At 42.8% G+C, this 27,690-nt stretch overlaps 1 protein-coding gene across 5 annotated transcripts in view; it reads left to right on the top strand.

Annotated features, from left to right (window-relative positions):
• Positions 1-27,690, top strand: part of Nek11 (NIMA related kinase 11) — a 238,726-nt gene that overhangs the window by 115,795 nt on the left and 95,241 nt on the right. For 4 of the 5 annotated variants that reach the window (XR_004111384.1, XM_031343620.1, XM_031343623.1 and 1 more), the window contains one exon: positions 24,759-24,812. The exons of the other annotated variant lie outside the window; for it this stretch is intronic. Coding sequence is in view for 3 of the 4 variants with exons in the window: in XM_031343620.1 (XP_031199480.1) it covers positions 24,759-24,812 (54 nt within the window). In the remaining variant the exon portion in view is untranslated. The remainder of the gene's footprint in view (positions 1-24,758; positions 24,813-27,690) is intronic. 5 annotated transcript variants of the gene reach the window in all.

The following is a 27,690-nucleotide window of genomic DNA, read 5'->3' as shown; positions in this document are numbered from 1 at the left end:
TAACGTCATTTCTAACACTGAGATATCTTTACTAATAAGCCTTTTGAAAATCACTTCTTAAAGATGTAAATTTAATTATATTTAATTACATTTTTGTATTAAATTTTCTTTATTCTTATGTATGACACATGTACTCAATGAATCAGTATCATATCTACTCCCATGCCCCTTTGTCTCCTTTAAGTCTAATTAGTACCTCCTGTATGTGTATGAACATAGGCCATCCACTAGAGCATGTGAGAGACATACTGGTAGCCACGCATTTATATAAAGTACCATCAATTGTCAGTTGCTCCTCAGTAAGGGTTGGGGGGGTGAATAGGAGTTGGTATGCATCCATTTTTCATGATGAACAGTTAATAAATGATATGGATAAACATGGACTGCCTCTTTCATGTCTGTTTTGAGAACAGCTGTGGGGATCCCCAGTCTAAATCTCCTATAGAAGGCCTCTGTGCTCCCAGGCCAGTAAGCTAAGGACAATCACAAATGAGCTAAGTGGGAGTTCCCCATTTCCCCCTGCCCCAAGATAGTCTCTGTCCTCAGCCTGTGTCCCACTGACACTTCACTCCCAGCTCCCTGTTTTGGCCTCTGCAGGCATTGTACTCATGTGCATACTCAGAAAGTTGAATTTTTTTCATGAGAGAAGAAGGCAGAGGGGAGGAAAATCAGAGAGGCAGTGTGTGGTGTGGGAGGGCTTAGCCGCCATTGCTGCTTTTGAAGATACAGGAAGAGGCAGCAAGTTGGGGGAAAGGTGACATCCTGAAAGAGGAAAATGACAAGGAAAGGGACTTTCATGTGGAACCTCCTGAGAGGAAGCAATTCACCAGAGATCCATGTCAGATTCTTGGTCTGTATAGCTGTGAGATAAATAGTTTCATATTATTCTGTAAGTCAATAAGACTAATACACATAGAAAGCTAATATAGCTGTACTAGAATATACCTGCTCCATCTAAATAGCCATGACCACCATATTTATTTGTATCCTCTCTGTCTCTCTCTGTCTCTCTGTCTCTCTGTCTCTCTCTCTCTCTCTCTCTCTGTCTCTCTCTCTCTCTCTCTGTGTGTGTGTGTTGATATATTTTTGCTTTGTTTTTAGGTCAGAATTTAATTTACATGATTCTGATAGGCATTCAAAAATTTTGCCTTTCAAACCCATATAAAGTGATTTTTTAAAAAGCGAATTGAGGGCCTGTCATACCACATAGTAATTGTTGTAGGTAGGAATGCTTCCTTTATTGATCACCTGTCAAGCTCATGGTTTTTGGAAGTAAAGCATAACAGTTTTTATGAGAGGAAAAATAAAGATTTTACAAAAGGGAAACAAAACACTTTGGCAAGGCACTATGGGAGCAGCATCTAACGAGTTTGTCACGTAGGACTGACACCACTTTCCACCAGCTTCCCCTATTTCTTAACCAAAATGACTCTCAGAACATAAAAACTGGAAGCCTTCAAAAGGATCCAAAGTAATTTTGCCAAGTGTTATAGGAGCAGTCTGTGTGTTTACACAGTCATGAACTGGAGTTATTCTGACGTCTGTCAGGTTTTCCTCTGTGACTCCAGGGCAGTATGTCTGTGAGGTTGCCAGCATTGGCAGCTCACCCATGGTGTGATCCTTGAGCTTGCAAGTTTCAGCCTTCAGAACCCCATCTTGTTCTGCGTATTGGGGCCTGCACACAGCAGTAGGCTCGCACCAGCATATAATGTAAGTGTACCTCTCCAGTACAGTGCCAGCTTCCATCTTCCCTCCTGCCGACCCATTTGGCTCATCTCATCTCTATTTCTTTCTCCCATCTGGTTCCTTTAAACTTTTAGTGAGGGTTATTACTATTAAAGATTGGCCGGCAAAGCAAATATTTCAGATGAGTTCAAGACGCGTACAATCTTGATTTATGTTTTCTGCCTGGATGTTTGAGATTACAGAGATCAAAATGGTTTTCCCTCTTTTGTATCCAGAATAAATTTATTCCTGTTTAGGAAAAAGGAACAGAGTCAACCCTTGTGCCAGCTACATTCAACATGATCTGTTTTTTGTTTGTTTGTTTTTGTTTTTGTTTTTTGTTTTTGTTCCAAGTAGCATTGAATCCCCACCCTCTGCCCTCGACCTCCCCAGGGCTTCATTTTCAGATATAATTTGACAGCTTATACAAGCAGATGCGTATGAACATATGGTCTTTAGCTATGTATTTAGCATCCTTTTATTTCTGAGATTACAGTTTGGGGTAAGAGCAGCCTTCGTGTGTTCACAGCACTTTGAATGGGAACATTTAGAGAGGCATCCTTGACAGGACTAAACATTGCTTTTAAATGCTTTATTTGGCTGGGAGTGATGACACTCAGCTGAAATTTCAGCACTTTAGGAGCTGAAGCAGGAGGATTGGGAGTTCAAGGCCCGGCTGAGATACATAGTGAGACACTGTCTAGAATGGAAGAAGGGAGGGAGAAAGGGGAGGATAGAGGGAGGGAGAAAAGAAAGGGAGGGAGGAAGGACCTATTAATTCTGTGAGGAGAATAAGCCATTATTCTGAGTGCCGGCATGTTTACATGTCACATTCTTCTCTGTCCCTGAGAACTTTATTATCCCTTGAAGCTGCCCTGATGTCCTTGCATGCTTCACACTCCTACAGCCACTGTGTTCTAAGTTCAAACTCCCATTAGCAAGCCACCATGGTAAAATCATGTATCTCCCACTGTATTAGAGCTACCTGATGACTTTCATGCTGGCGGTATCTGTTGGTTTTGATTCCCAGGGGTGGTGCTCCTGAGCAGGGCTTAGAGACAGGAGCCTGGCATAGCATGTCAGCTGACAGCTGTCAGCTAATCCTTTGTTGCTGATGTGTCACCTCTGGAAGAGCATTACTGGCATCCTGAGAGCTTGTTAGAAGTGGGGAATCTCATCTGACTGGATCAGGAGATGCATTTAAAACAGATCCAGTGACTTGTGTTCATATTAAAGGATTTGCAAAGCACCGAGCTAGACTCTAAGCCCTGCTATGGTGTCTGCCTTGTTCATCATAACCCCTTCCCAATGACTAGCTTTGTGATGTTTCTTGCTTAGTATTTATTGAATAAAAGGCTAAATCTGGGTGCTAAAAAGAGTATTACTTTTTGATATAAATTATATGCCAGCATGCCTTTCTGGTAAGGATTAATTTGTTGAGACAATCATTTAGACAAGTTGGCAGAACATGTGTGCTCAGTATTCTCCTAAAATATATTTCTCTTTTTTTCTTGAGGAAGATCTTTGTCTAATTTATGTATAAGTCTAAGGTATATCCCAGAAAGGAGGAAAGTACTGAGTGTCTGAGACATGGGGACATGACCCCTTGTGCATCTTTGTGAGTTCCCTGGTCAAAGCTTCTCTCCTTACAGATACCTCCACAGCCAATTAATACCTTACAGTATAAATGTGTGTTTCTGTCAGAATGACCACACCCAGCTGTTTCCTAGAAGTGGCCACATTGCATAGTCATCCTCCCTGATGTATTTTTAAGTGCATTTGCCTCCAAGAGTTAAAGGTGTTAAAGGGGTTTTGGAAATGGTGTGTTTGTATCAGTGGAATCTATGATAAATAACACTTTCCCATGTCAAGATGTAAGTAAATACAGCTTGGTAAAGTACTCGTTATTCTTTTTTAGTAGTAGACTTATGAGTATCACTCTGAAAGTACTTCTTAGTGTGATTTTGTGAGCACGTAAGACAGAGTTGGAAGCCAAGTGGGGCACTGAGAGTCTTGTCAGCTGAAAGAAAAACTGAAGCATCTGTAGTGTGCAGACTTTGAAGCCAACCTAACACTGGGAGCGGTGAGTGGAAACAGAGGAGGGCTGGGAAGAGTCACAGGCTACTTGCGAGATCCAGCCAGCCTCAGCTATCTGCTGGCCAGTGATTCCCATTTAATAATGCTCTACAGGGCTGGAATTCTGTGGCCTGGTCTCCAGCAGAAGCTCAGTTGGCCCTCCATGCACTGCAGTGGGACATCATGACTTGCTGCGTGTCTTGAGCTAACTAGCAAACTGTAGGAAGGACATCCAAGAGACATCTCCATAGATGCTGCAGTAGTCCATCTGAATTGTTTCTTGTGCTTGAGATGAATAGGGTAGTTTTGATGAAAACTCCAGTTTAGATCAGTCCAGTTTTTTTATTCCAAAGTACCTTCAATACGTTCAAAGCAAAAATTGCTAAATTCTAGAATAGCAACAGAGATTTCATAAATCACCCCTCAAACCAAAAGCTATTAATATTCTTAAGAGGTTGGAGGCCAGATAATTTTTTTCTCATTTACCTTCCTTGTTATTGTTAATTTTTTACTACTTACAAGGTATGTAGAATATGGGTAAAATGTTTTCAAGGCTAAGTGTTTTCATCTGTACAGTGGAAATTTTAATAGTGCCAAATTGTAGGGGACTAAGGAGGCTATCAAGCTTAGCTGGGACTTGAGTTGGAGAGAGCACCCAGCAACCTTCCAGGGAAGAAGTATAATCAGTGTCAAGCCAAGATTCAGGACTTTCTCAAGTTCCACATAAAACTTTTGAAATTATCAGGGATACTTTTAATCACCTAGAAAACTGATTATAGTTTATTAGGGTCTTCACCATGTGAGTTAAGTATACTCTGTAATAAAATTTTTTTTTCACTTCTGAGAGATATAAACTCACTCAGCCTGGTTAGTTCCACTTGTCAAATTGTGGCCTTAATGATGCCCATTTGGACCAATTAGTTTAGCACCAAGAAAAAGGATTTTCTTTGTCAGGACCTTGGACAGCACCCAGGATTCCTGCCAAGTCCCTGCAGGTGTGTATGGCAGAGCCAGTGGCTCTGTGAGCCAAGGCAGGGAAGCCTATCTACTGGAGTGTGCTTCTGCTCTCAATCAGCAAGACCCTTGTTATGCCCAGTGCAAAACTTGGAACAGAGCTCTTGGAAGGAAGTGCCTTTGCCAGCCATCTGGAGTCCATATACTGGCAGATAAAAGTTCAGCTACTTTCCCTAAATGCATTATAAATGCAAATGTATTTTGTGCTAAGGAGTATAATAAGGACAAGAATGTACACCGGTTTCCCCCCTGGAGTCTCATTTGGAATTTAGGGCAAAATCCATCAGATTAAAATGCGGAGCTTGGTAGGATCTTTGCAATGGAAATATTCAGCCAGTTCATACAGTTGTTTTAGTGGCACTCTCTGCTGTGGGTTTATAATGAAATCGGGTGATTTGCCTGATACCTTGATACGTATTCTCCAACTCAGTGGCCATGTGCACTAGTGACCTCCTGCCTCCAGGCAAGCTTCTCTGAGTCCCTTCTATTATTTTCTCCTTTACTTAGAGTATGAAGAGACTTCATCAGTCTCCTTCTCCATAGTGTAGATTTTTAAGATAGGGAAAATTCAAATGAAGATGCTATTTTCTGCTCTCTTTTGGGAATGTACCTGGTGTCTGGATATTCTAAAAATGATTTCATATGCATACCTTTCACATTTGATTCATATCACAAATCTATTCAGATAGACAAATCACATACCACAGAAGGGCATGTCCTAGAAGTGATGAAAACTTGTTCAAAAATGATACTTTTTGTAATTGTGCATCATAAAGTTACACACTATATAGTATTTAGATACATTTTAGTTTATATGAAAATTTATTTTCTTGATATAATTTTATTCTTTGAGCATTCAATGTATTTTGATCAAATACATCTCCCACTCCCTATCAGTACTACTCCAGAATTCCCCCACATCCTCCTCCTAACTTCATGTCCCCTTTAAAAATAATAACTCCCTGAACCTGTTAAGTGCTCCCAATGTGCACATGGATATTGGGTGACCCACTGGAGCAAGGTCAACATGCCAGACCCACACCCCTAAAGAAAATTGACTTCTCCCACTTAGCCATCCACTGTCAATAGCTCCTCAGTTAGCGTGGGAGCTCCTGTGCCCTCATCCATGCCGGAATGTTGACTAGACATAGAAGTAACTGTAGCCAACTCTAAATTATCCCAACTATAACAACAGAATGCCCACTTCCTAAGTGGGGAAGAGAATTGTGGTTAGAATGCTGGTGTTGCTTGTAGTTTGGATTGGTGTAGCCCGCGTGGTCCTCTCGCCGGGAAGAAGACACAAGGACACTCTAGGTTCCTTCTGCAGCAACTGTTTTATTGTCTCCATCCATGGTGAAAAAAGGGGTCGAACCCAAAATCCGCACTGCTTATATACACCACAGTGCGTGTATCTGCCCACAGCGTGGTGTGTCTGCTCATGATTGGCTGTTCGCTCATTACCCTACGTAACGCCCCGGGATGGGCTGTGACATGGCGTCTTTTCACTCTACACACATGCGCCAATAGTTGTCTATGCACATGCGCAAACAGTTGTCCACTAGGAGTTAACAGCGGAAGTAGGCGCCATCTTGCCATGGCGAATGCCTCTCAAGATTCACGGCTCCCAACAGATTGGCCCATGGAGTGGGCTAATCCTGTGACGTTAGTCATCTCATCAAGAAGGTATGAAATGGCTGCTCAAAGGAAATCCTTAAGGTCTGGAGCTCAGCCTTGTCTGTGCCCCAAAGTAAAATAACCATCACCGCCTGAGTCTGGTCCCTGGATAGCTTGGGGTGTGTGTGTGTGTGTGTGTGTGTGTGTGTGTGTGTGTGTGTTGGGTACAGGCTTTCTAACTAGATTACTTAACTCAACTTCTAGTGGAGATTTACACAATCACCATGGCATCTGTTATCTTAGACTCTTGCTTTAGAAGATCTTGAACAAAGGTTCTCAACTATCCTGTGCATCAGGATCTCCTTGAAGGTTGCAGAAGCACATTGATGGGCTAGTGGTGTATGGATACTGGCAGGTCCTGGTGGATATTTTTCAACCTTGTGTTAAGTGATATCACACGAGTATCTTGAAATCAGCCATGGTGTGAGTTTCTCTCCCATGAGGAATGGGTCACTCAATGGTTAGCAGCATGCCCCTGGCAGAGTCTCACCACCTAGACCTTCTGACTCAGTAGATCTAGGTAGGGCCCTGGAATTTGCATATCTAGTGCACTAATGGTTTCTCTACTGTCTTAGTTTCTTCTCCTGATGCTCTGATAAAGTAATCGGGCAAGAGCAACTTAAGGGAGAAATGGTTCATTTTGTCCTACAGCTCAAGGGTTCAGTCCATCGTTGTGCAAAAGACACAGCAACAGGAGCTCGAGGCAGCTTGTCATGTCTCATCCACAGTCTGGACCAGAGTGGTGGATGTTGCTTCTCAGCTCCTTTCTCCTATTTACACAATTAAGGACCAGTCTCAGATGTTACCTCCAGTGGGCAGGTCTTCCCATCTCAATTCACCTGTTCAAGATAATCCCTATAGGTATACCCCGAGGCCTGCCCTGCAAGTGACTTTAGATTTCATCAAGTTGACAGTTTGGATAAATCATCACACCAGGGCATGCTGTTGGTGCAGACAGAGGGAGTATACACTAGAAGAAATTTGTCTAGAACAATCCTGTATACTTCAGTAGCCACTATCTACAGGTGGTTTAACACTTCCAATTAATATTTCTTATTCTTTGCATGACTGGTTGTTGGTCTCTGTATTAACTGCCATCTGCCAAAAAAGAAACTTCTTGGATTAGGGTTGAGAGATGCGTTTTTTCACTTTGAATTTTTACACTTAAAAAAGGGAGTGGGGACAGCATGTTTTTGTATGTCTCCAGTTTCCTCTGGCGATAACTCTACCTGACATACAATATTGAAAGCCCAGTCTGTAACACCAGGATGATACTAACAATGCAAGAACAATGGCAGTTAGATCTTATGCTGCCCTCCCCTCCATGCCCAGGCCTGCTGTTCCGGGGTTCAGCTGAGGAGTTCACATTGGTTTTAGCTGTATCTCCCTGCTCCCTTCTCACCCTTGGATTTCTTCATTGTCTTCCATGACCTTGGCATTGTAGTCTGACCTCATTGCATATTTTGTAGACTGTCTGCATGGCATTTGCTCATATTTAGGCTGAAGTTGTGTCTTCAGGCCAAAATGACCGTGCGTCTGACATGGTGTCTTTCTGAGTGTCCTGTGGGCCCTTGATGTTCATGTGCTTGTTTGCTGCTGGTGCTAACCTGGATCTCTTGAACAAGATGATACCCATTGTCCCTGGCTGTTGAATGATCTCTAAATTAGCATTTTTTTTTTTTTAGCGTTTTGGTCCCAGGACACCTTTACACTTTTGAAAAACCATTCAGAGCACGACAGAGCTTCTCCTCTTATAAAACACTAATATAGATATGTGCTGTGTCGGATAGGGAAACTGAGGCCTTGAAAAACAAAACAAAAAGGCGGCAGTTGTTTAGGGCTAGGAAGGTGGCTTAGTTGGTTAATTGCTTGCATCAGACCTGAGTTTAGATCTCCAGCACCTGAGTACAATACTGGGCATGGTAGCAGGTATCTATAACCCAGCACTGAGGCAGGGGGATGTACTGGGAGAATGGAGACAGAAGAGACCCAGAGCTTGCTAACTAGCCAGACTAGCTTAATCTGTGAGCTCCGAGGTTCAGTGAGAGAGATCCTGTCTCAGAGAATAATGTAGAGAATAATTGAGTCTGATCTAGTCCTCTAGCCTCCATGTGCAGATGCACACACACATGCACATGTGTAATACTCATGACTACACATACATGTACTATACATGCCCATGTGCAACACTCATCCCCCACGTGTACCACACACACAAACAGTCATTGAAAGGAAGGTATGCAATGTACCTAGCTTATGTTAACAAAGATAGCATATTTCTCATTGAAACGAACTGCTTTCCAAAATTAAAAATGAGTTGAGAATTATTATTCTGTACTTTTGCAGATTTTCATAGCTCCTTTCATAGAAGGCAGCTGTTTTGTGTTTTGCCTTTGTCATATTACATGCTGTATAATCTCTTGGAAGCTCCACTCATTCTAGAAGCTTGAAAAGGGCAAATGCTATGAAATATTAAAGGTTTGGACACACTGCTCGAAGCAACCCAGGAGCCCCCAGGGGTCCCTGGACCACTCTTTTGAGAACTGCTGCTCTAGGCACAAAGAAGAGACACTAAAAGAGGGGGTGTTAAATATTCCAGGAGATCATGAATGACTTCTCTAGTCACACTGCTCTGTTAGACAATTTTTAATAATCCAGAGAAGGATAATGGGGCAGTAGGAGCCCAGGGTGACCAGGGTGCTCTAAGGTAAAAGCTCTTCTTATTTAAATTTCATGGGTGTGAAATCATTAATAAGCAGAATTAATGTTGCTGATATTATTGTAAGGGTCATAAGAATATGCAGTCTTACTGTGAGGGTGCACTTTACACTCTCATCGCCAGCATTGTATGCGCTAAGTAGGTAGCTGAGAGATTGAAATTGAAGTTGCTTGAGGGGGTCTCCTACAGGGATGCTAATGTGGTAAAATAGTTCTCTGACTTATCTATCTCTTCCAAAGAGTTTGGGAGTTTTGAAATCAACTACCCAGATGCCGGGCTCCAGCATCTGCTAGGCACAGCACTTTCTCATCATTGAAGAATCCCATGTAAGATGCAAATTATCTGGTAATGTATTTTGTATCACTCTTCACTTCTCAAATAAACAACCCTTGAAGAGACAGGGCATCGGCGAGTGTAGCCCATATATTATAGCAGGTTCATTTTCAGCTTGTATCAAACAGTGGGAGAGATGGTGATGCTGACATGTGTCCCTGGTGGAATTTCAGAAAGTATCTTTAGATACATTGTTGTATGTCAGCGTTGATGAATTGAACGCACAACTATCTCCATTTCGGCTTATCCAGTAATAGTCTTAAATGAATGCATTCCTGTTTTGTTTGATTCTCTCTTGGGAAGATATGAAATTGCTTTTAGCCGAATGGTGTATGAAAAATTAGGTGCATTTGGGTAAATGCATTTAATATGCAGATGGAATAAACACAATTCTACTTGAGTGCACAATAAAAATACCAGTGATCTGAAATTTATATTTCTTGCAATTCATCTCTGTCTCTTCCACTCTGTATGTATTAGTTCCTACAGAGTCTCCTCGAGGCTCCCTTGCTAGAACCTGGCTAATCCAGACACTGGGCTCTAAATTGACTCACACCATACTATACTGTCACTAAAATGTCTCTTCCTCATTATTCCTAATAATTATTTCCTTATATGTGTATTATGATTTGTTTACATGCTTGCATTTGATGTGCTTGGGCTTGAACCCAGGGCCTTAAGCATGCCAAGCCAACAACTGAACTCACATCTGGTTCCATTTTCTTTTACCTCAATTTCATTATCTTAATATAGTTTGAATTAAGTTTTATACATTTACTTTCTATGTGTGACAGTATGTGTATGTATGCATGTGTATGTACACGTGCCTGCAGTGTCATTCCTCAGGACAAAATCTCTCACTAGCCTGCAGCCCTCGAATGAGAGCTGGCTGGCTGGCCAGTGAGCCCAGGAGATCGGCTTCTCTCTGCCTCCCAGTCAGGAAGCTTTCTAAACGAGGATTCTGAGGACTGAACTTGGGCCCTTGTTCTACAGGCCAGGCACTTTACTGACTGAGCCAAATCCTCAGCCCCAGCCCCAGCCCTGGCCCCAGCATTTACCTTTACTAGTAACATTAAGCAACTCTCACACTATTTTAAACTGATTTTTGTTTATCTTTCAGGTAGAATTTCAAAACAATTTAAGTAGAAGAACCCACAGTATTTGTCAGAATCTTTCCCTTCTATTTCCTTAAGAATCTTTCATCTTCCTTCCCTATCATGTAGTTGCGTGTTTCTGTCTGATGTCAGGGGGTTTGCTGTTTACGTTTCTTTTTCAATATGATAAACATCATGTGGAGAAAATACGCACTATGACTAAAACTAAGCCACACGACACAGGCATGAGCTCTGAGGTCAAGTCCAGCCACCTCAGCATCAGCTCCTCGAGGGTCATAAGATCAGGTCCCAGAACTGTCAGCTGTGAGATGGGATTTGAAGCTGTGGTGTCTTCTACACTTGCAGCCCTCCAGTTGTGCAGGTCTATCAAGCCACTGCTGGCTTACCTGCAGAACTGCCCTTGCTGAGCGCTAGTGCAGCCCCAACTATGTGCTCACTCTGTCTGCTACCAAAGTGATCTCTCAATGGGATTATTTTTGAGAAGAGAGCTTTATGTAGTCCAAGCTGGTCTCAAATTTGTTATGTAACAAAAGATGATCCTCCTGCATCCATTTCCCAAGTGTTGGGATCATGGGTATTCTATTAACTACAAAGCCCAGGTTTATGTGGTGCTGGGGATAAAATCCAGAACCTTGTAGGAGCTAGACAAAGCACTGTCAACTGAGCTACTCCCAGCCCCCAGTTCAAATGTCAGATTATTCTCCCTTGAACTCCAGAAATAAACAAGATCCTACATGATGTTCTTGTTTGTATTTACACCCCAGGGCCACTGCACACAGTTATGCCTGTTATGTACCACGTCGGTACCAATGACATTATGAGAACATCAGAACATGGAGTGTGCTCCCTGGAGTGGGATAGCTACTTGATGCTGGGGCTCTGCTCTTTTCCTTCAGAGAACAATTGTTGGTATACAGATAGTACCTATTATATGTAATTAAAATATATTATGTATAATGCACACACATATGAAATTTTTATAGCCCATTGGTTGTGATTTTCATGTGGAACTCTGTGATTGATCCTACACAATTGACCACACACAATTGGTAATTTGTTGCCTGTGACTCAGCAAATGAGTATTTGCTAATGAATGTGTGAAGATAGACATTTAATATGGATTTGGTAGCTTATGTATGATGAGTATTAAAAGCCCTTTCAAGTTAAGTTAATAATTATATCTTTATGGTGATGACTAAAATAGGAACAGGTTGATTAAAATATGTCTGCATGCTACTGTGGTATAAAACCTAAGACCTTCCGGGAAGGTATGATAGTAAACAGAACCAAAGGTCAATATGTAAAATCCGAACACTTCTCCAGTGTTCAGCTAAATTTATTGTAGAAAAATGTACTATTTCATTTAGTAAAAGAAGATGCATTTAAGTAAGTAACATTGGAAAAACTCCTTTTGGAAAAGGGTAGTTTCCTACATAAATATTATAGTAAATTTAAAATGTAAACATATAAAACATTACACAATGAAGTAATGTATTGGAGAATAATCTTCTAATCTTGGAATATAAAATTTCATTATAATTATGACACAGAAAATAAATGCTAAGGGAATAAAACTTGCAACCAATAAATTAACAAATGAATGGACAGTTTTCAAAAATAATAAAAGAAATCAAATGAACAATAACCAATTTCAAATGGGTCAATATCCTGTAGATATCATGGGAATGCAAATTAAAAGTGCTTTGGGATACCACCTCTCCCCAGTCAGAATGGATGTCATTAGCAAATCTGAGGACAGGTGTTGGAGAGGGTGTGGAGAGAAAGGTAGACTTGCTCACTGTTTGTGGGGGTGCAAATTAATACAGCCATTGTGGAAATATGTTTATATATTTATAAAGAAATTAAAGATAGAATGACCATGTGACCATGGTATTAAATATTTTCACATATACCCAGAAAATCTCACACCATATCATAGAGATATGTGCACTCCACCCCACATTTATTTACTATGGAAAAATACTAAAACCAAGCTCGTTGTTCATCAACAGATGCATGGGTATGAAAAAGCACACACGAGTACTGGTGAACACAGAGCAAAACTAAGCTTTGCAAACCCACAGGAAAGTGGGCAGATTCAGAAGGTATGATACTGAATGTTCTCCATCACGTGTGGAATCTAGACTCATTCAGAACATATAGTATTGAATGTTCTCCATCACGTGTGGAATCTAGACTCATTCAGAACATATAGTATTGAATGTTCTCCTTCATGTGTGGAATCTAGACTCATTCAGATTGTCTAATATTGAATGTTCTCCTTCATGTGTGCCATCTAGCTGACAACGTGTGTTTATGTGTAAATAAGTGTACATGTGGGTGCAACATAGCATGACAAGAGAGAACAAAGGCAAAAGGGGATGAGGAAGGACTGGATGCAGGTTATAGATGCAAGTTATAGAAGGATATAACACTAGTTGTTTTTCTAGTTCTAGTTCTGTTGTGGAATTTTGGGGGGGAGGCTGGTAGTGTAAAATGTAATGTGAAGCTCCAGATTATCCACTCCAGATTCCTATTCTAACTGTATAGAAGCTCATTGAGTTGCATACACTCTGGATCCAATTAATATGGGTATGTGATATGTTTATTTGCAAGTTTTTATAATAAATTTTATTTGTGACACAAACCCATAAAATATAAAAGACATACAGAATTGTATATATAGATACAAGATTTCTTTATTTTATATATATAAAGTAAAAGGTATAGTAAAATGAGATATATCAAATTAAGAAAATATTTTCAATTCTTACAATTAATATATTTTGCATTACATAAAATGTAAAATTTCATATATATTTCTTTAAATAATTAGAAAAATTGAGAATAACCTAACAGAAAAAATATGGGCAAAGAAAATCACCAATTTCATGAAGATCTACCACAAATGACTAAAAGTGATTTGACCTTACTAAATATTGAATAAATAGAAATTTTACACTGTGATATGTCACATTTTATAAACCAACAAATATTTTTAAGACTGCGACTATATAGTGTTAGCTGAAGTGTGGAGGAAAACAGGATTATGTATACACTGTTGCTAAAGTGACAATTTTGAGGAAATATGTACATATTAAAATTAATGTTTGTGTTAAACTCCTTTATTCTTTGTGGGGCCACTTTGGGCTGCCTTTCTGTAATTCATGGCTGGGTACCACCAGGAAGGCTGTCCTTGCACATAGCTGTGGACTGCTTCCTTCTTGACCTACTGATTCCTAAAGGATTGCGTATAGAGTGCTGCTGTGGTGGTTGCTGATGCAGCGATTCTCAAACACCCTGTGCCTTATGGAAAGTGGTGTTCTAAAGGATGGGTGGAATGGCTAAACAGGAAAACAAAATGTATATTAAAAACGGTGTCTTACAAAGCACAGTGGACTCCCGATACTGTAGAGATATACAGCAGGTTTCCATAGGGCTGGACTGTGCCACAACCAGTTAAAACACAGATCCCCCAAAGACTTGACATACTGAAACTGACACAACCTATAAAACAATAGCGTTTCCTATGTTTAATTAGATGAAACTATGACATGACTCCAGCTAGTGCTGAGGCTGAAGCAGCTTTATTTTTTTCCCAGTCTGCTTTTTTTATATCATTCTAGGTACATCCGAAAACCGTGGTCAGTTCTTAGATCGAAGACAAAAGTAATCGAGCAAAGTAGTAAACAAGGAGATCACACAAGGTAGTAATCAAGCAAAGCAGTAAACAAAGCCCCAAATGGTCACTGTTTCTAACATTTTTATCTGCTCCTACTTTCTTATCCGAGCCCAGTGACAAATGGCAAGTTCCTAGAAGCAGCACCAAAAACTCTCAACAAGCAAACACTGGAATGCGTTTTTAGAAAGCAAAAGGCTGTTAAAATATCACATATCAGAGCAATAAAGCATACAGACATGCAAGTGCAGTGCACTGAAATCTACAACCCCGCGGATGAATTTAACAGCTTAGTGTAGTGGGAGCAGAAAGAAATGAGCAGGAGGCTGAGAATATGAAGAGACAATGTAGCATAGGTTACAAAGGAAAGGGCTAGATGTGGGAAGGATGTAGTGAAATCTGAATGATTGATGGAGTCTCAACAAGAAACAATGCTCCACGAAGTAACAGATAAAAGTGTCTAGAATTGATGATATATAACATTAAACAGATGTAATAGATGTAGAGATGCCAAGTAGCAAAATACAGAAAGAAGGAAGGAAGGAAGGAAGGAAGGAAGGAAGGAAGGAAGGAAGGAAGGAAGGAAGGAAGGAAGGAAGGCCAGCCAGCAAGCTACATAAGCAGGCTACAGATTGATAATCATAGTAAACTTCAGACAAGCAAAGATCAAAGATGTCTGTGTTCTTAGAGGAGCCCAGAGAGAAGAACAAGAGATGATTCGCAGAGGAGAGCTTGCAAACCTACTGCTCCCCTGACAGTGGCAAAGCACAGCATCTCCAGTGTGTGGAAAGAGACCTCCAATCTTTAATCCACAGGGAGTGGACCAAGGAGCTGAGATTAAAATCACAGGAGACACTAGGATAGAATCACTAAGACTGAACTGAAATCTAAAAGTCAGAGAGCACCAACTGTCTCCGGGGCTGCAGACCTGTGGAACAAATGCTCGCTTTGCTAGCACGAGTACAAGCTGGTGTGTAGTTTTGTGAACTAACTCCTGGCATCATGTAGCATAGCCCCACAGTTTAGCCCCAGAATAGATTCCTTGGAAGCACATGTGCATGAGTCTACCAGGAAATTATACACAGAGTGCTGTGATGGCCCCAGAAACAATGTGAGTGCTTGTTAATAACATAAATAAAAGTTTAGACTTGTCCTTAGATAATCTCAACTGTTAACTCATTGGATTGAGAAGCACACATCTAGCTATGTCAGGACATTCTTAGGGGGTTTTGACTAATAATTAAGGGGAGGTGAACCTCCCTTAATATGTACAGTACCATCCTATATGTGTGGGGCTCATATAGACTGATAGGGGAAAGGAAAAGGCCTGATGGAGCATAGGTATATTGTCCCCCACCCCCTCTCTGTCTCTGTCTCTTTGTCTCTTTCTCCCTCTCCCCCCTTTCCTGTTTCCCTCCCCTTCTCTCCCTTTCTCCCTCTTGTTACTCCATGGTCATCCATCTAGGTACTCAGAAGCCAAAGCGGCTGTCATCTAAGATTGCTTGACAACTGCTCAAGCTGGCAGGAGACCCTAGGGGTGTCCTCATGAGGCTGGTTTTTAAGGACACAGAATGCAAGATGTACAAGGTCATGGAGGTTTCCACAAGCTAAGGAATGTGGGCCAGAGTCATGGTGGGTAGCAATGTCTGAAAGGTTGTGTGTGATGGTGAAGCCAGAGCTGCAGTGGAGACGACAGTGATGTGAGATGTCTGTCAAGGAACACTGTGAGCAGTGAACAGAGCCAGCCCATGGGGTAGGCCACCTGAGTGCAGGCAGCAAAGACAAGGGAAGGGACACTTAGGCCTCTAGGAGCTCGCATCGAATCATATGTACCCCAAGTTCTGGACATGGGGCTAAACAGGATTCAGTGTTTTCCCTGTGTGGTTTCTGTCTTTTTTTGGTCTCAACTCTGCCCCCCACTTTTTTTTTAAATCACACATTCTAATTCTTTGGAACGGGGGACGTTTTACTCAGTGTAATTGTACTCTGTAAGTATATAACTTTATTTTTACTTATATAGTTCTTCATATCTAAGAGACTGCTCAAAGTGTCAAAGGAGAATGTAAACTTGTACTTCCAGCATCATTGGAGCTGTGAAGAGCACAGGCAGTCTTGGGGATGCACTTGAAGCATCTTATAGTATAAAGCAACAAGAGTCTGAATGTTATGGCTTAAGGAGATGCATTTGGGTGTCAGGTTGACAAGGGATGCACTTGTGATGGCCAAGCTTGATCATCTGTATAGTTTGACTAAGGAGAATCTACAAGGTGAGTTAGACCTACCTATGACTATGTCTGGGTGGATGTTTCTGTTGAAGATTAAGAGAGGAGAGAACCACACTGAAGTTGCAGGCATCACCTCGGAATAAAAGGAAAAAAAAATGTGTAAGCCTGCAAGAAAAGATATGTTTCCTATCTGCTTCATAGGCTCTGTAATCTAGTCTACTTTGTCCACCATGCCTACCCCATCAGGAGGGACTAAAACCTCTGAAACCATGAGAAAAGTCAGTCTTTCCTCCAGAAGTTTGTTTATGGCAGTCACAGGAACACAAAAGTAATATGACTGGACAAGCTACCCGGTTGCAATGAAGTGCACACTCTTCAACTCTGTGACAAATAGAATTAAGAGAAGCAAAGCCCCCAAACTCCCTAAGGTGTGATGCCTTGTACACAGCCCTTCAAAGCAAACAAGTCAGGCAGGCTGCCCTCTAGGAATCAGACATGGCTTGGAACAATGAAGAAAAGCAAGGAAGTAAGTGACATGAAAGGTAAAATTGTGTTTATTTCTAGGATGAGACGCAAGGTTGAAACCAGGAAAGAGACATGAGATCCGAGGGTGTGGGCATTATTTCTGGATCAGGGATTCATTTGTATGCTTCTTGTCATGAATGTTACTTTTGCAAGGATTGTCTTGCTTAGCTCAGGGGCTGGCATGTCAGTGGCAATTTAATGAGCGCACAGAGTATGCACTTAGTGGGGAGAAGAGTTCTTCTGACCAAAGTGTCCAGACTATTGTAGCAGCTTATTCTCTAGACACACCATCCTCCACCAACTACAGACTATGTTCATGATGGCAGTCATCAAATGATACTGTACTGGTCCGTCTTAGTCTGTGTACGTTCACTGCTATGCTAAAATCAATGAAATCCCCTCGCGAAGCTTCCCTCGGGTTGCAGCCTCATCAAAAGCAGCATGCCTTTGCAGATGTGCACCTGTGTGTCCACTGAAGCCGTGTTTGGCATCCCATGTAACTGCTCCAGAGCAACTCAAGGTGAATTTCTCATGAAATCCTACAGTAAGGAGTATACAAAAGGGGTATAAAGTAGATTTTAAGTAAAGTTTACAGTGAGTTTTACTTTTTCCTACTTGAAGCCCTAGGTGAAGAGAAGGCCCTTCTGTGTTGCGGGAATTACTTAAAAAATGAATCCACCCTGCAAACTCCCTTCACCCGCCGGGCCACATTCTTGAGCCAGTACCGTCAGCATCAACACTAAGTTCCCTGAGCCAGTACCGTCAGCATCAACACTAAGTTCCCGCAAGTTGTTATTTTCTCCCAGCAAGTTGCAACATCTCGCTCACATGCAACACTTTACACACCCCCACAATCATTCATCTAGCTAGCGCCTAGTACCCAGTAAGTAATGCATGACTCTTAAGGCATTAATATCCAGTCAGGTTTATAAAATAATAAGATCACAGTTTACAAGATGCCAATTCAATAATTTCAGAACCAAATAATAAAGTCAATATTCTAACCCAATCAATCAATTTTGTATAAACCTTTGCTTGGTTGTATAACCATGTGGGGTCTGACTCCTCCTCATCCTCTGACTCCAGGACAAAGACTGCCTCTCCTCCTGCTCTCTCTAACCTTTCTCCTCCTCCAACTCTAGCTCCACCTCTCTATTCCTTCCAATCACAGGCCTGTCACTGCCCTCATGTGATTGGACAGAGAAAATGCTGCAGCATTTATGTCCCTGTGAACCAGTAAAAGAAGACTGATCACTTAATCACAGGGCACACCTGGGATTTTGTTCCCTGTTCATGCACAGCCTCAAGGAGCGTCTGCTGATAGGAAGTAACTGAGCAAACCTTCCCTTGCTGACATCAGATACCGAGAGAGTTTTCCCCTCCTTGAGTTTGCTCTTTGCATCCAGAGCGAGTTCAGCTTTTCTCAGATGGAAAGGCCTCTGCTTCACAGTGAGAAGTCTGAACGTCAGGCCATGAAGTTCTTGATATGGGAACATGTCTCTCACCTCAAAGCAATCAGTGGTTATTCTGGAGCTGAATATGAGTTGATGAGAGCCTGAGAGGCCAGCTTTATGTTATCCCACTTACCATGTTCCAACACATGGAAACAATTTCATGAAGCTTTTAATGGTAACAGAACAAGAAAGGTATGAGTCAAGGCATCTTTAAAGTACTTTGACAGAGACATTAGGAGAGTTAGAACAGTGCAGGGGACTTCTGCTGTAGGGCCCAGACGTTATCTGGTGACACGCTTAGCCTTGGCTTTGGTAGGTGCTAAAGGATCTGTTTGTACATTCTGAAAGGATTCACCTAGCAGTTCCAAGGATGTTAGGTCATGCACTGGGACAGACAATGAATAGTTATTTAGGTGGCTTAGATGGCCCAATATAATTTGGCTTTAGACGTGCAGCATCCTGGCTTTCTAAACTACAGACGTTCTACTGAGCTGGTCAGCCTTGTAAAATGCTTACCTCAGACAGGTGTGACATTTTGGGAGAGAACCATGGTTGACAAAATGCTGGAATGCATCTCCAGTCCTACTGTGGATAGATGATTTGTAAGCAGCCAGAGCTCCAAACAGAAGGCTGTTCCCAAGGCCATGGTCTCCAGAAGATGGGGACTCAGCATCAGGGGCTCCTTTGTGGTAGGAGGACTTCGCAAGCTTCCTTAAGTAGTGAGTAGAAATCCTGGGGCCTTGGGACATGCTACCTCTGTTGTAGACACTCAGCTCTGCTGTTGCCCTTCAGGATGGTGAGAGAATGCGATAGTAGACAACACCACTGTGGCTAATTTCCACAGATGTGGAGTGTAGCACAGAAGTGGCCAGCACAGACTTGACATGCAGGCTGCAGTTTTCTGACCCCTAGCCTTGGCCATTTGTCTGCCTGTTGTTTTTGTGTCCTGAACATCTGGAAAATGTCAATGAGGAAAGAAATTTACTTTAAAATGTTCTCCTTCCCCCTGTTGAAGCTTAGCTTCAATCTCACTGAGATAAAACCCTTTAGCACTATCAGCATACAAATGTATGCTGTGTCTGTTTCCCCTTACTTATTAATGAGGGAAAATTTAATTTTCTAGTGGAACGACTTAGCATCACTGTTTACCCACAGAATTTGATGCAAACCAGCAGGCATGCCCTGGGCTTTCTTGTTATTTGTTGCATACAGTGAGGGCAGAGCCCAAACACTCTGAGGGGGTGTGGACTGGAATTCTGGTGGGGAGGGCTCAGAGTCTAGCATGTCAATATTTTCTTTTCAGTTGTGGGCTCTCATTTCTTGGGGTAAATTTATCAACTAAGCATGAGCTAAGATTCAGTAATCACTGGCTGAGCAAATAGTGTCAATATGTAAAAAATTGGGCCCAAATCAGGAAAGAGAGGAACAGCCAGGGAGAGGGATGGTGACCATATACTGTACTGAGCTCTCTGAAACTCTGGGCAGGGTGGGCTTGATGGAAGTGAGCCAATGATTCAGTTGAGCTTGGAACTTGGCCTGGGTTAAAATACACTGGGCAGTCTGTTTACCTTGTTCTGCCCATGGCGGACATTGAAGCTTGACCTGAACATGCTCCCCACTGAGGCTTGAGAAGTCCAGGCCGAGTGAAGGTGACAAGATTTTTCTGCAAACAAATGCAGGAAAGAAATCTGCCCAAGAGTTGTAGGCAGGATACCACAAACACTTCCAGAAAAAGCTTTTTGAGGCAGGAGACTGGGTCTGACATTAGTTGGAGACTCGTTAAGAATGGAATAAACTCCCCTACCTACATGTGATCAGTAAGTTCCAAGGTGCCCCTCAGTACTGGAAGTAACCTAATGTCTGCATCCGGAAAGGGTGGCCTGGGTTCTCTGACAACCCCATTTTCTAGGTCAGAAAGCAAGCTGAAGAGAACTCAGAAATGTGTGCCTTAATTGATGTGCGAGATGATAACCTTCCAGAGCACTTTGTCCTCGCTCTCTGGGCTGCAGGCTTTCCCCTGTGTATTCTGTTGTGATCCCTGATCATTGTGTGTGTTAAGTGTTCATATGGATGAGTGGAGAACGCCCTACAGCCGCAAGCCTCATCTGGCAGCTTCTTTCTGCCTCCAACGGCTGAGTTAGCAGAGGAGCTGCCAGTGGGGGACAAGTTTTCCAGGAAATGAGATGCAAAGGGAGAGTATGGACTGAGAGTTTCATCCAAGGGGACATCCTGGCTGGCCCACAAGGCTCTCTCCATGCCAGTCAGCAAGTTGCCAAGCATACTTGATGTAGGTGAAAGAAGCTGTGAGTGAGTAAACACAGCCAGTGTGAAATGAGAGGGGGAAGCAAACCCCTTATTCTTCCTCAACGCAGAGTATTAAACTTCATGCAAGTGTTAGTTATGGTCCTGTTTCTAGACAAATACTCATTGGCCAGGAGCAGAAAGTCGTGGTTTATTTGCTCACCACCAACAGTGTGGTCGCTTGGGCCAGCAGCATCTCTGTCACCTCAGATGTGCCAAAGATGCATGAATCCAAATGTTGCCAAAGGTCTCAGGCGACTGTTGCATACTGTTTGAAATGAGGTGCATATTTCCATACCCTTCCATCTCCCAGTAGGGCTTGAGGAGGTGGATAAGGCATAAGACTATAGCCCTCCTGATATCAGCACCTTTGTAGACAAAGACACAACATCACTTACCTTCTGTCTCTTTGCTGCCGGTCATGTGAGAAGATAAGAGGGGAGGGATGTCTACAAATGACAAGACCTCTTACCAGATACCAGTCTGCCAGCACCTTAATCCTGCACTCCCTAGGCTTCAGAACTGTGACAATTAGTTATGTATTTAAGCAGTTCTGCAATAAACGCCCAGAGTGACTACAATGGCAATCCACCCATTTCTCCAGCTATGAGTCATTGCACCTGAGAGCAGAGGAGTGCCTTTGGTCATCTCCTCCACACTCTGGGTTAGGCTGCTGAGCCCCATGCTATACATGAGACATCTAAGGCCCAGGGAACTTAACCCGGTTGCTGAAACTCTCCAAAGTAAAGTGCTATATGTCAGCAAGTGCCATATAGCCATTGTGCCAATCCTCAGGGCCACTGAGCAATCTCCTGTATTGCCCCTCAGAGAGTGGATATCCCAGCACTTGTTCCTTTCTCTGAATCTGGTGGAGAAAAGACAAATTTTGCCCAGTTGTTTTGGCTTTTGCTCTGCAAAGAAAAAAGAAAAAAAAATGTTCAGAAAAATGTTATAGTTTTGCCTAAGGGAGAATCAGTTTGACACATAAGATAAAAATCACAGACTCTAGAGCTCAAGGGAGACCTATTTCCATCCTTCCCCCTACTTTCCCTCCCTTCCCTTCTCCTTCCCTTTCCTCTTCCCGGATCTTCCTGTGTATAGGGAGAATGGTGAGCCCTTAGGGATCTCAATCAAATATAGAGATGTCTCTTTGAATAAAATGGTAGAATCTGATGTCCTATATGTATATAAAAGGTACTGTACTATACTTAATTTAGCCCTCCATGCTGAAAGGGTCATGAATATGCATTCTGGCTAAGAAAATCTCTCCTTTTCACAATCTCATGTGTGATGCTGTAGGCTAAGCTAATCAGTGCAGTTAATTTTAGCCCTAGTTTTGAGGGTTTATTTTAGAAAAGGTCAGGGTGCTCACCTATAGCTCCTTATCGCACCCAGAGAGGAAAGAATGGAAGAGATATAAAACCAAACAGCTGTTAGCGGCCCCCACCCCCAAAACTGGAAGTGCATCATCTCTACTTGATGTTTGGTTCAGTGTGCAGTTGCTGATAGCTTGACAAGATGCATTTGATCATTGTTACGCCATGAGGCAGGTGGCTTCCAGTGGGACTTGGGTGGTCTGTGAGGCATTTTTCCATGAGGTGGAGGGTGGGACTGAACCCAAAGATCTTTGTGTAGATGTTCTGCAAAGTGAGGTAGAGAAGCCATCTCATAGGCATGTGGGTTCCATGAGGAAAGTTTGTCAGTGTGTCTCTGGCCCACGGCTGGAATGGGTTGGAGTCAACATCTCCCTCTAAATCTAGTGCAGGGACTGGGGTTTCATATTCCTCTGCAGGGGTGAGAATTGGTGGTGATGGTGGGTGCTGTGCTGGCTGGGGAGGAGCCGAGGGTAAGAGAGGTGAAGTAAACACACCCCAGGGCTGAAACTATGGGCTGTGGACCAGCAGGGGGAGTGGTAGAGACCAGACATTCTAGAGCATGGCATTGGCGGAAATACCCTCAAACCCTGTCACGTGTGACCACTGAGCTCATGGAATGTAGCTGTCATGACTGAATTTGTCATTTAATTCTAATAATTGGAATTTCAGTAGCCTCGTTGGGTGGTGGCTACAATTCTGATAGGAGAATTCTAGAAGGAGTAGCACATTAAAAAAGTGAAGTTGGAAAGCTGGAAATAAGAGCAGAGAAAAACACAGAGGTCAGGTTACAAAGGTGAGTGTCTGCAAAGCACTAGAAAAATAAACCAGGGCTGGGGATGAAGCTCAATGGCAGAGCTTACTCCCTCCAGCGCACTCACACGCACTCATACACACACACCTGCCTGTGCCTGGACCCAGGGTCACCCAGCCGAAGTCCCTTCTGACTGTGTCTGTAAAGGATATCAAATTCTCTATAAGGAGGCCAGGCTGGGAAAGCAGGTTACAGCCTGCTGACAGAAAGGCCATACTGAGATTTCTGTACTGAGTTTTGTTGGCAATGAGGGGTCACCAAAGGAGTTGGTGGCAAGATTTGCAGCCCACTGTGTAAGACCATGGAGGTATGAGACAGGGAGTTTTGCAGAGCTGGCTGCTAAAAACTATATGGACTGTGCATTCGCCCCTCAGCCTAGGAGTGTGTTCATGCCACTGGAGGCCCCACATCTTCCATTGGACTGTTACTTCAGTCTAAATTGTTCCTTAGCAAATGTGCTGCCTCGAGCGCCAGTCCCACTAAATGTTACAGTGATTGAAAATTACAATCCCTTCCCACAGGCCCAGAAAAGGGCTCTTTGTAATGAAATACAGAGGCAGCAGCCATTTGGAGTGTGGAGTAACTGCCTCTCTGGGATTTCCACAATGGGCCCACGGTGTCAGTAAAAGACAGGCTCACCAAGAGAAGAAATGACGGCTGCCTTTATTGCAGGGGACCCTCCATTCTCCATGGCTTCTGAACCCAGTGAATAATTCTAATGGCCATTGTCAGGAACTGGGACACCCTGAGAACAGTCTCCGTCCCAGCTGATGATTCATCAAACATCCCGGATGAACCATCTCCTGCTTCACAGTAGGGGAGAGATGGTTTACAAAAACTGAAAACAAAAAAATAAACCAACATTAGTTTGAAGTTTAGAAATTGATAAAACCCCCTTTCTCAGTCAGCCAAGTTTTAGAGTCTTTTTCTTCAGGTTGTGTGGGCGAAGTTGTGTGCTATCCAGGAGTGGGACATCAAGTGTCCCATTGGCTATGAAGAGAATGAAGGATGACGGTTTAGGAAACATCTTAGCTACGATGGAATCTACCAGACAGGCTATCTCTCTCTAGGGAGTATTTGTCTCTAGCTGTTCTATCAGTGCCTTTATCTACTGATAATGATTCAGCCCACATGCCAGCTAGCTGTCTGCCCCCAGGCAGACAGCAGAAGCACCTAAAAAATCCCACAGTCTGATAATGAACTGCATCACACTCTAGGGTAATTCTGGCTGAGGCCTTGAACTGGATGGATCTGCAGGATGGGGCTATAAAGTTTAGTATGAAAATGTGCTCAGCAGCTCTCTGACTGTCTTAGCATTCTAGAATGCTGTGAAGGGATATCATGACCATGGCAACTCTCGTAGAGGAAAATGTTTAACTGGGGCTGGTTCACAGTTCCAGAAGTTTAGTCCATGAGCCATGGCAGAATGCATAGCATCACGCAGGCAGGGGTGGTGCTGGAGATGCAGCTGAGTTCTGCATCCAGGTCATCAGGCAGCAGAAGGAGCAAGGCAGTGGGCCTGGTTAGAGCATTTAAAACGTCAGCACTTCCTCTAAGGAGGCCACACCCACTCTAACAAAGCCAAACTTCCTCATCTCTCCCTCACGACCGACCACACATTTAAGTATGTGAGCCAGTGGAGGCCATGACTGTTCCACTTGCCACACTGTTGTCACCAACACTCGGGATGGTCAACTCACAAGGACTTTTTCTCTTTATTTTGTCTCACAGTTTGGCAAAGTTCAGCCTATGACCAGTTGTTTCTGTTGTGGTTTGGGACCCATGGTGAGTCAACACATCATGTTGGGAACGCGGGACAGGGCTATTTACCCAATGGCAGGAATGTGAAAGAGAAAGGTGGAGACTGTATGTCCACTATGCCCTTGGGAATAAGCCTTCAGTGAACTGAGACCTGTCAACAGAATCCTGCAGACTGGAAATTCCTTTCTATTAACTTTATGGGTTGGGACCAAGCTTCCAACACATGGACCTTCGAGGGGCATTTAATATCCAAGCTACAATATCTGACAGGTAAACTCAGAGCATGCAAGAAAAAAGATGGAGCTCCAATAGCACCTTCCTCCTCTCTCACCCCTGAGGAAGCTTCCAAGAGCCTTCAAATGGGATGCTATGATGCAGTTCATAAGCCCGTACCTTTTAGAGAGCTTTGAACTCTTTTATTCTGAAGGTGAGTATCTTCCTTGAGCCAACATAGAGGTGCCAGAGTGATTAAGACAACATAGAGGTGCCAGGGTGATTAAGACAAGCATGGATTTTGCCCTCCTGGGCTCATAGGTGATTAGGGAAATTATTTGAACTTGAACAGACATTAAGTGGCAGTTTTATACTCAATTAATAGTGTACATCAGACTCACCTGGAGGGGTTGTTGAAACACATTGTTGAAACACATGGTACTGGAGATTGATGCAAGAGTCCTGTACAAGGTAGGGAAGTATTAAACCATTGAGCTCCATCCCCAGCACACATTGTACTAATTAAGTTGATCAGGGCTGGCGATGGGCTTAGAATGTATTTCTTTTGAGATCCATGGTGCAGCTATTCTTTGTACAGGACATACCAGTGGTTGGAATCACTTGGGATGATGATAGATGGACAGCTGGAGATTATCCTTCTGAATATCTGTGCTTGAGTTAATGAGATGGCTCAGAGGGTAAAGTGTTTACTTTGTAATGTGAGGATTGGAGTTAGGATCTTCAGCACCTACATAAAAGCCAAGTAGGCATAATGTCTGCCTATTAATCTCAGAGTCCCAAAAGTGGAAATAGACAGGTCCCTGAGACAAGCTAGCCAGAGCTAGATCAGCTGACTCAGTCAACTTCAGGTTCAGCAAAAGACTCTCTCTGTCTCAGAAAGGAAATAGGGAGTGATTGAGAAAGACAACTGAGTCCAACACACGCGTGCACACACACACATGTCTAAAACAACATGCAGGAAGACTAGTTCTTAAAGAAAAGTTCTATACTGTATATCTGATTACTTTAGAAGTACAGAGAGCTGGTCTAACAATACATGAAACAATAGAGGCTTTTATCTAACACATCACCTCTATGCCATTTTCTCTTCCAATGCCCAGTGTGATAGTCTTACTTTTCTCTGTTGGCAGCATCATTACAAGTGCAGAATCCCAGGCCTTGCCCAGACCTGTTGAATTAGAAATGATGGAAGGAGGATGGTTTTAACTGGATGAATAGATGCTCTCATGCACCTGCAAATCTGACCCATCTGAGATAGAGAAGAGTGAAAGCTGGCTTGAGTCCGGATGAGGCCCTAGCACTCGCTGTTCTCAGCTCCTGTGAGACAAAGTCCTGGCATAACAGAGAGTCAGGTTTTCTTTTAAGCCAGAAACCCACACCTTATTGCCCAGTGTCTTTCAGAGCCTCTGGGGGACAGTCATGAGATTTTAGCAGCAAGAATGAATGTTCCTTATTCACTGTAAAATAGCACTCACCCAGAAGCTAGGTTTCAAGTTGTTTACTTTTGAGCTTCATGGTCATGGTGTGTACATCCGTGTGACCTTTTTCTGGTTTTAACCGGTCTGAGCTTTTGCTTTTCTTTATCTGAGCAATGGTCTAAAAAAGATCATCCAGCTCTAACTTGAAGACTTGATATGACCAGCAATGGAATACTAGCTGTGAGTGTGCCTTTAAAATCACACAACGCTTTGTGTATTCTGATCTGGGCTAATATCCACTTATCAGAGAGTGCATACCATGTGTGTTCTTTTGTGATTGGGTTACCTCACTCAGGATGATATTCTCCAGATCCATCCATTTCCCTAAGAATTTCATAAATTCATTGTTTTTAATAGCTGAGTAGTACTTCATTATGTAAATGTACCACATTTTCTGTATCCATTCCTCTGCTGAGGGACATCTGGGTTGTTTCCAGTTTCTGGCTATTATAAATAAGGCTGCTATGAACATAGTGGAGCATGTGTCCTTATTAAATGTTGGAGCATCTTCTGGGTATATGCCCAAGAGTGGTACAATCCACAAACCACAGAAACTCAAGAAGAAGGAAGACCAAAGTGTAGATACTTTGTTCCTTCTTAAAAGGGGGAACAAATTACCCATGGAAGGAGTTGCAGAGACAAACTATGGAGCAGAGACTGAAGGAAGGACAATCTAGAGACTGCTTCACCTAGGAATCCTTCCTATATTCAATCATCAAATCCAGACACTATTGTGGATGCCAGCAAGTGCTGGCTGACAGGAGCCTGATATAGGGTCTCTCCTGAGAGGCTCTGACAGTGCCCAAATAATACAGAAGTAGAGGCTCACAGTCATCCATTGGACTGAGCATAGGGTCTCCAATGAAGGAGCTAGAGAAAGGACCCAAGGAGCTGAAGGGTTTGCAGCCCTTTAGGATGAACAACAATATGAACTAACTATTACCCTTAGAGCTCCCAGGGACTAAACTACCAACCAGAGAGTACACATGATGGGACTAATGGCTCCAGCAGCATATGTAGCAGAGGATGGCCTAGTAGGTCATCAATGAGAGGAGAGGCCCTTAGCCCTGTGAAGGTTCTATGCCCCAGTGTAGGGGAATTCCAGGGCCAGGAAGTAGAAGAGGGTAGATTGGTGAGCAAGGGGATGGGGGGAGGGAGCAGGGTTTTTTTGTTTTTGTTTTCTTTTCTTT

Source organism: Mastomys coucha, unplaced genomic scaffold (assembly GCF_008632895.1).
Source record: "Mastomys coucha isolate ucsf_1 unplaced genomic scaffold, UCSF_Mcou_1 pScaffold23, whole genome shotgun sequence".
NCBI lineage: Eukaryota > Metazoa > Chordata > Mammalia > Rodentia > Muridae > Mastomys > Mastomys coucha.
Note: the sequence above shows the minus strand (reverse complement) of the source record. Positions and strands in the feature narration are given on the sequence as shown.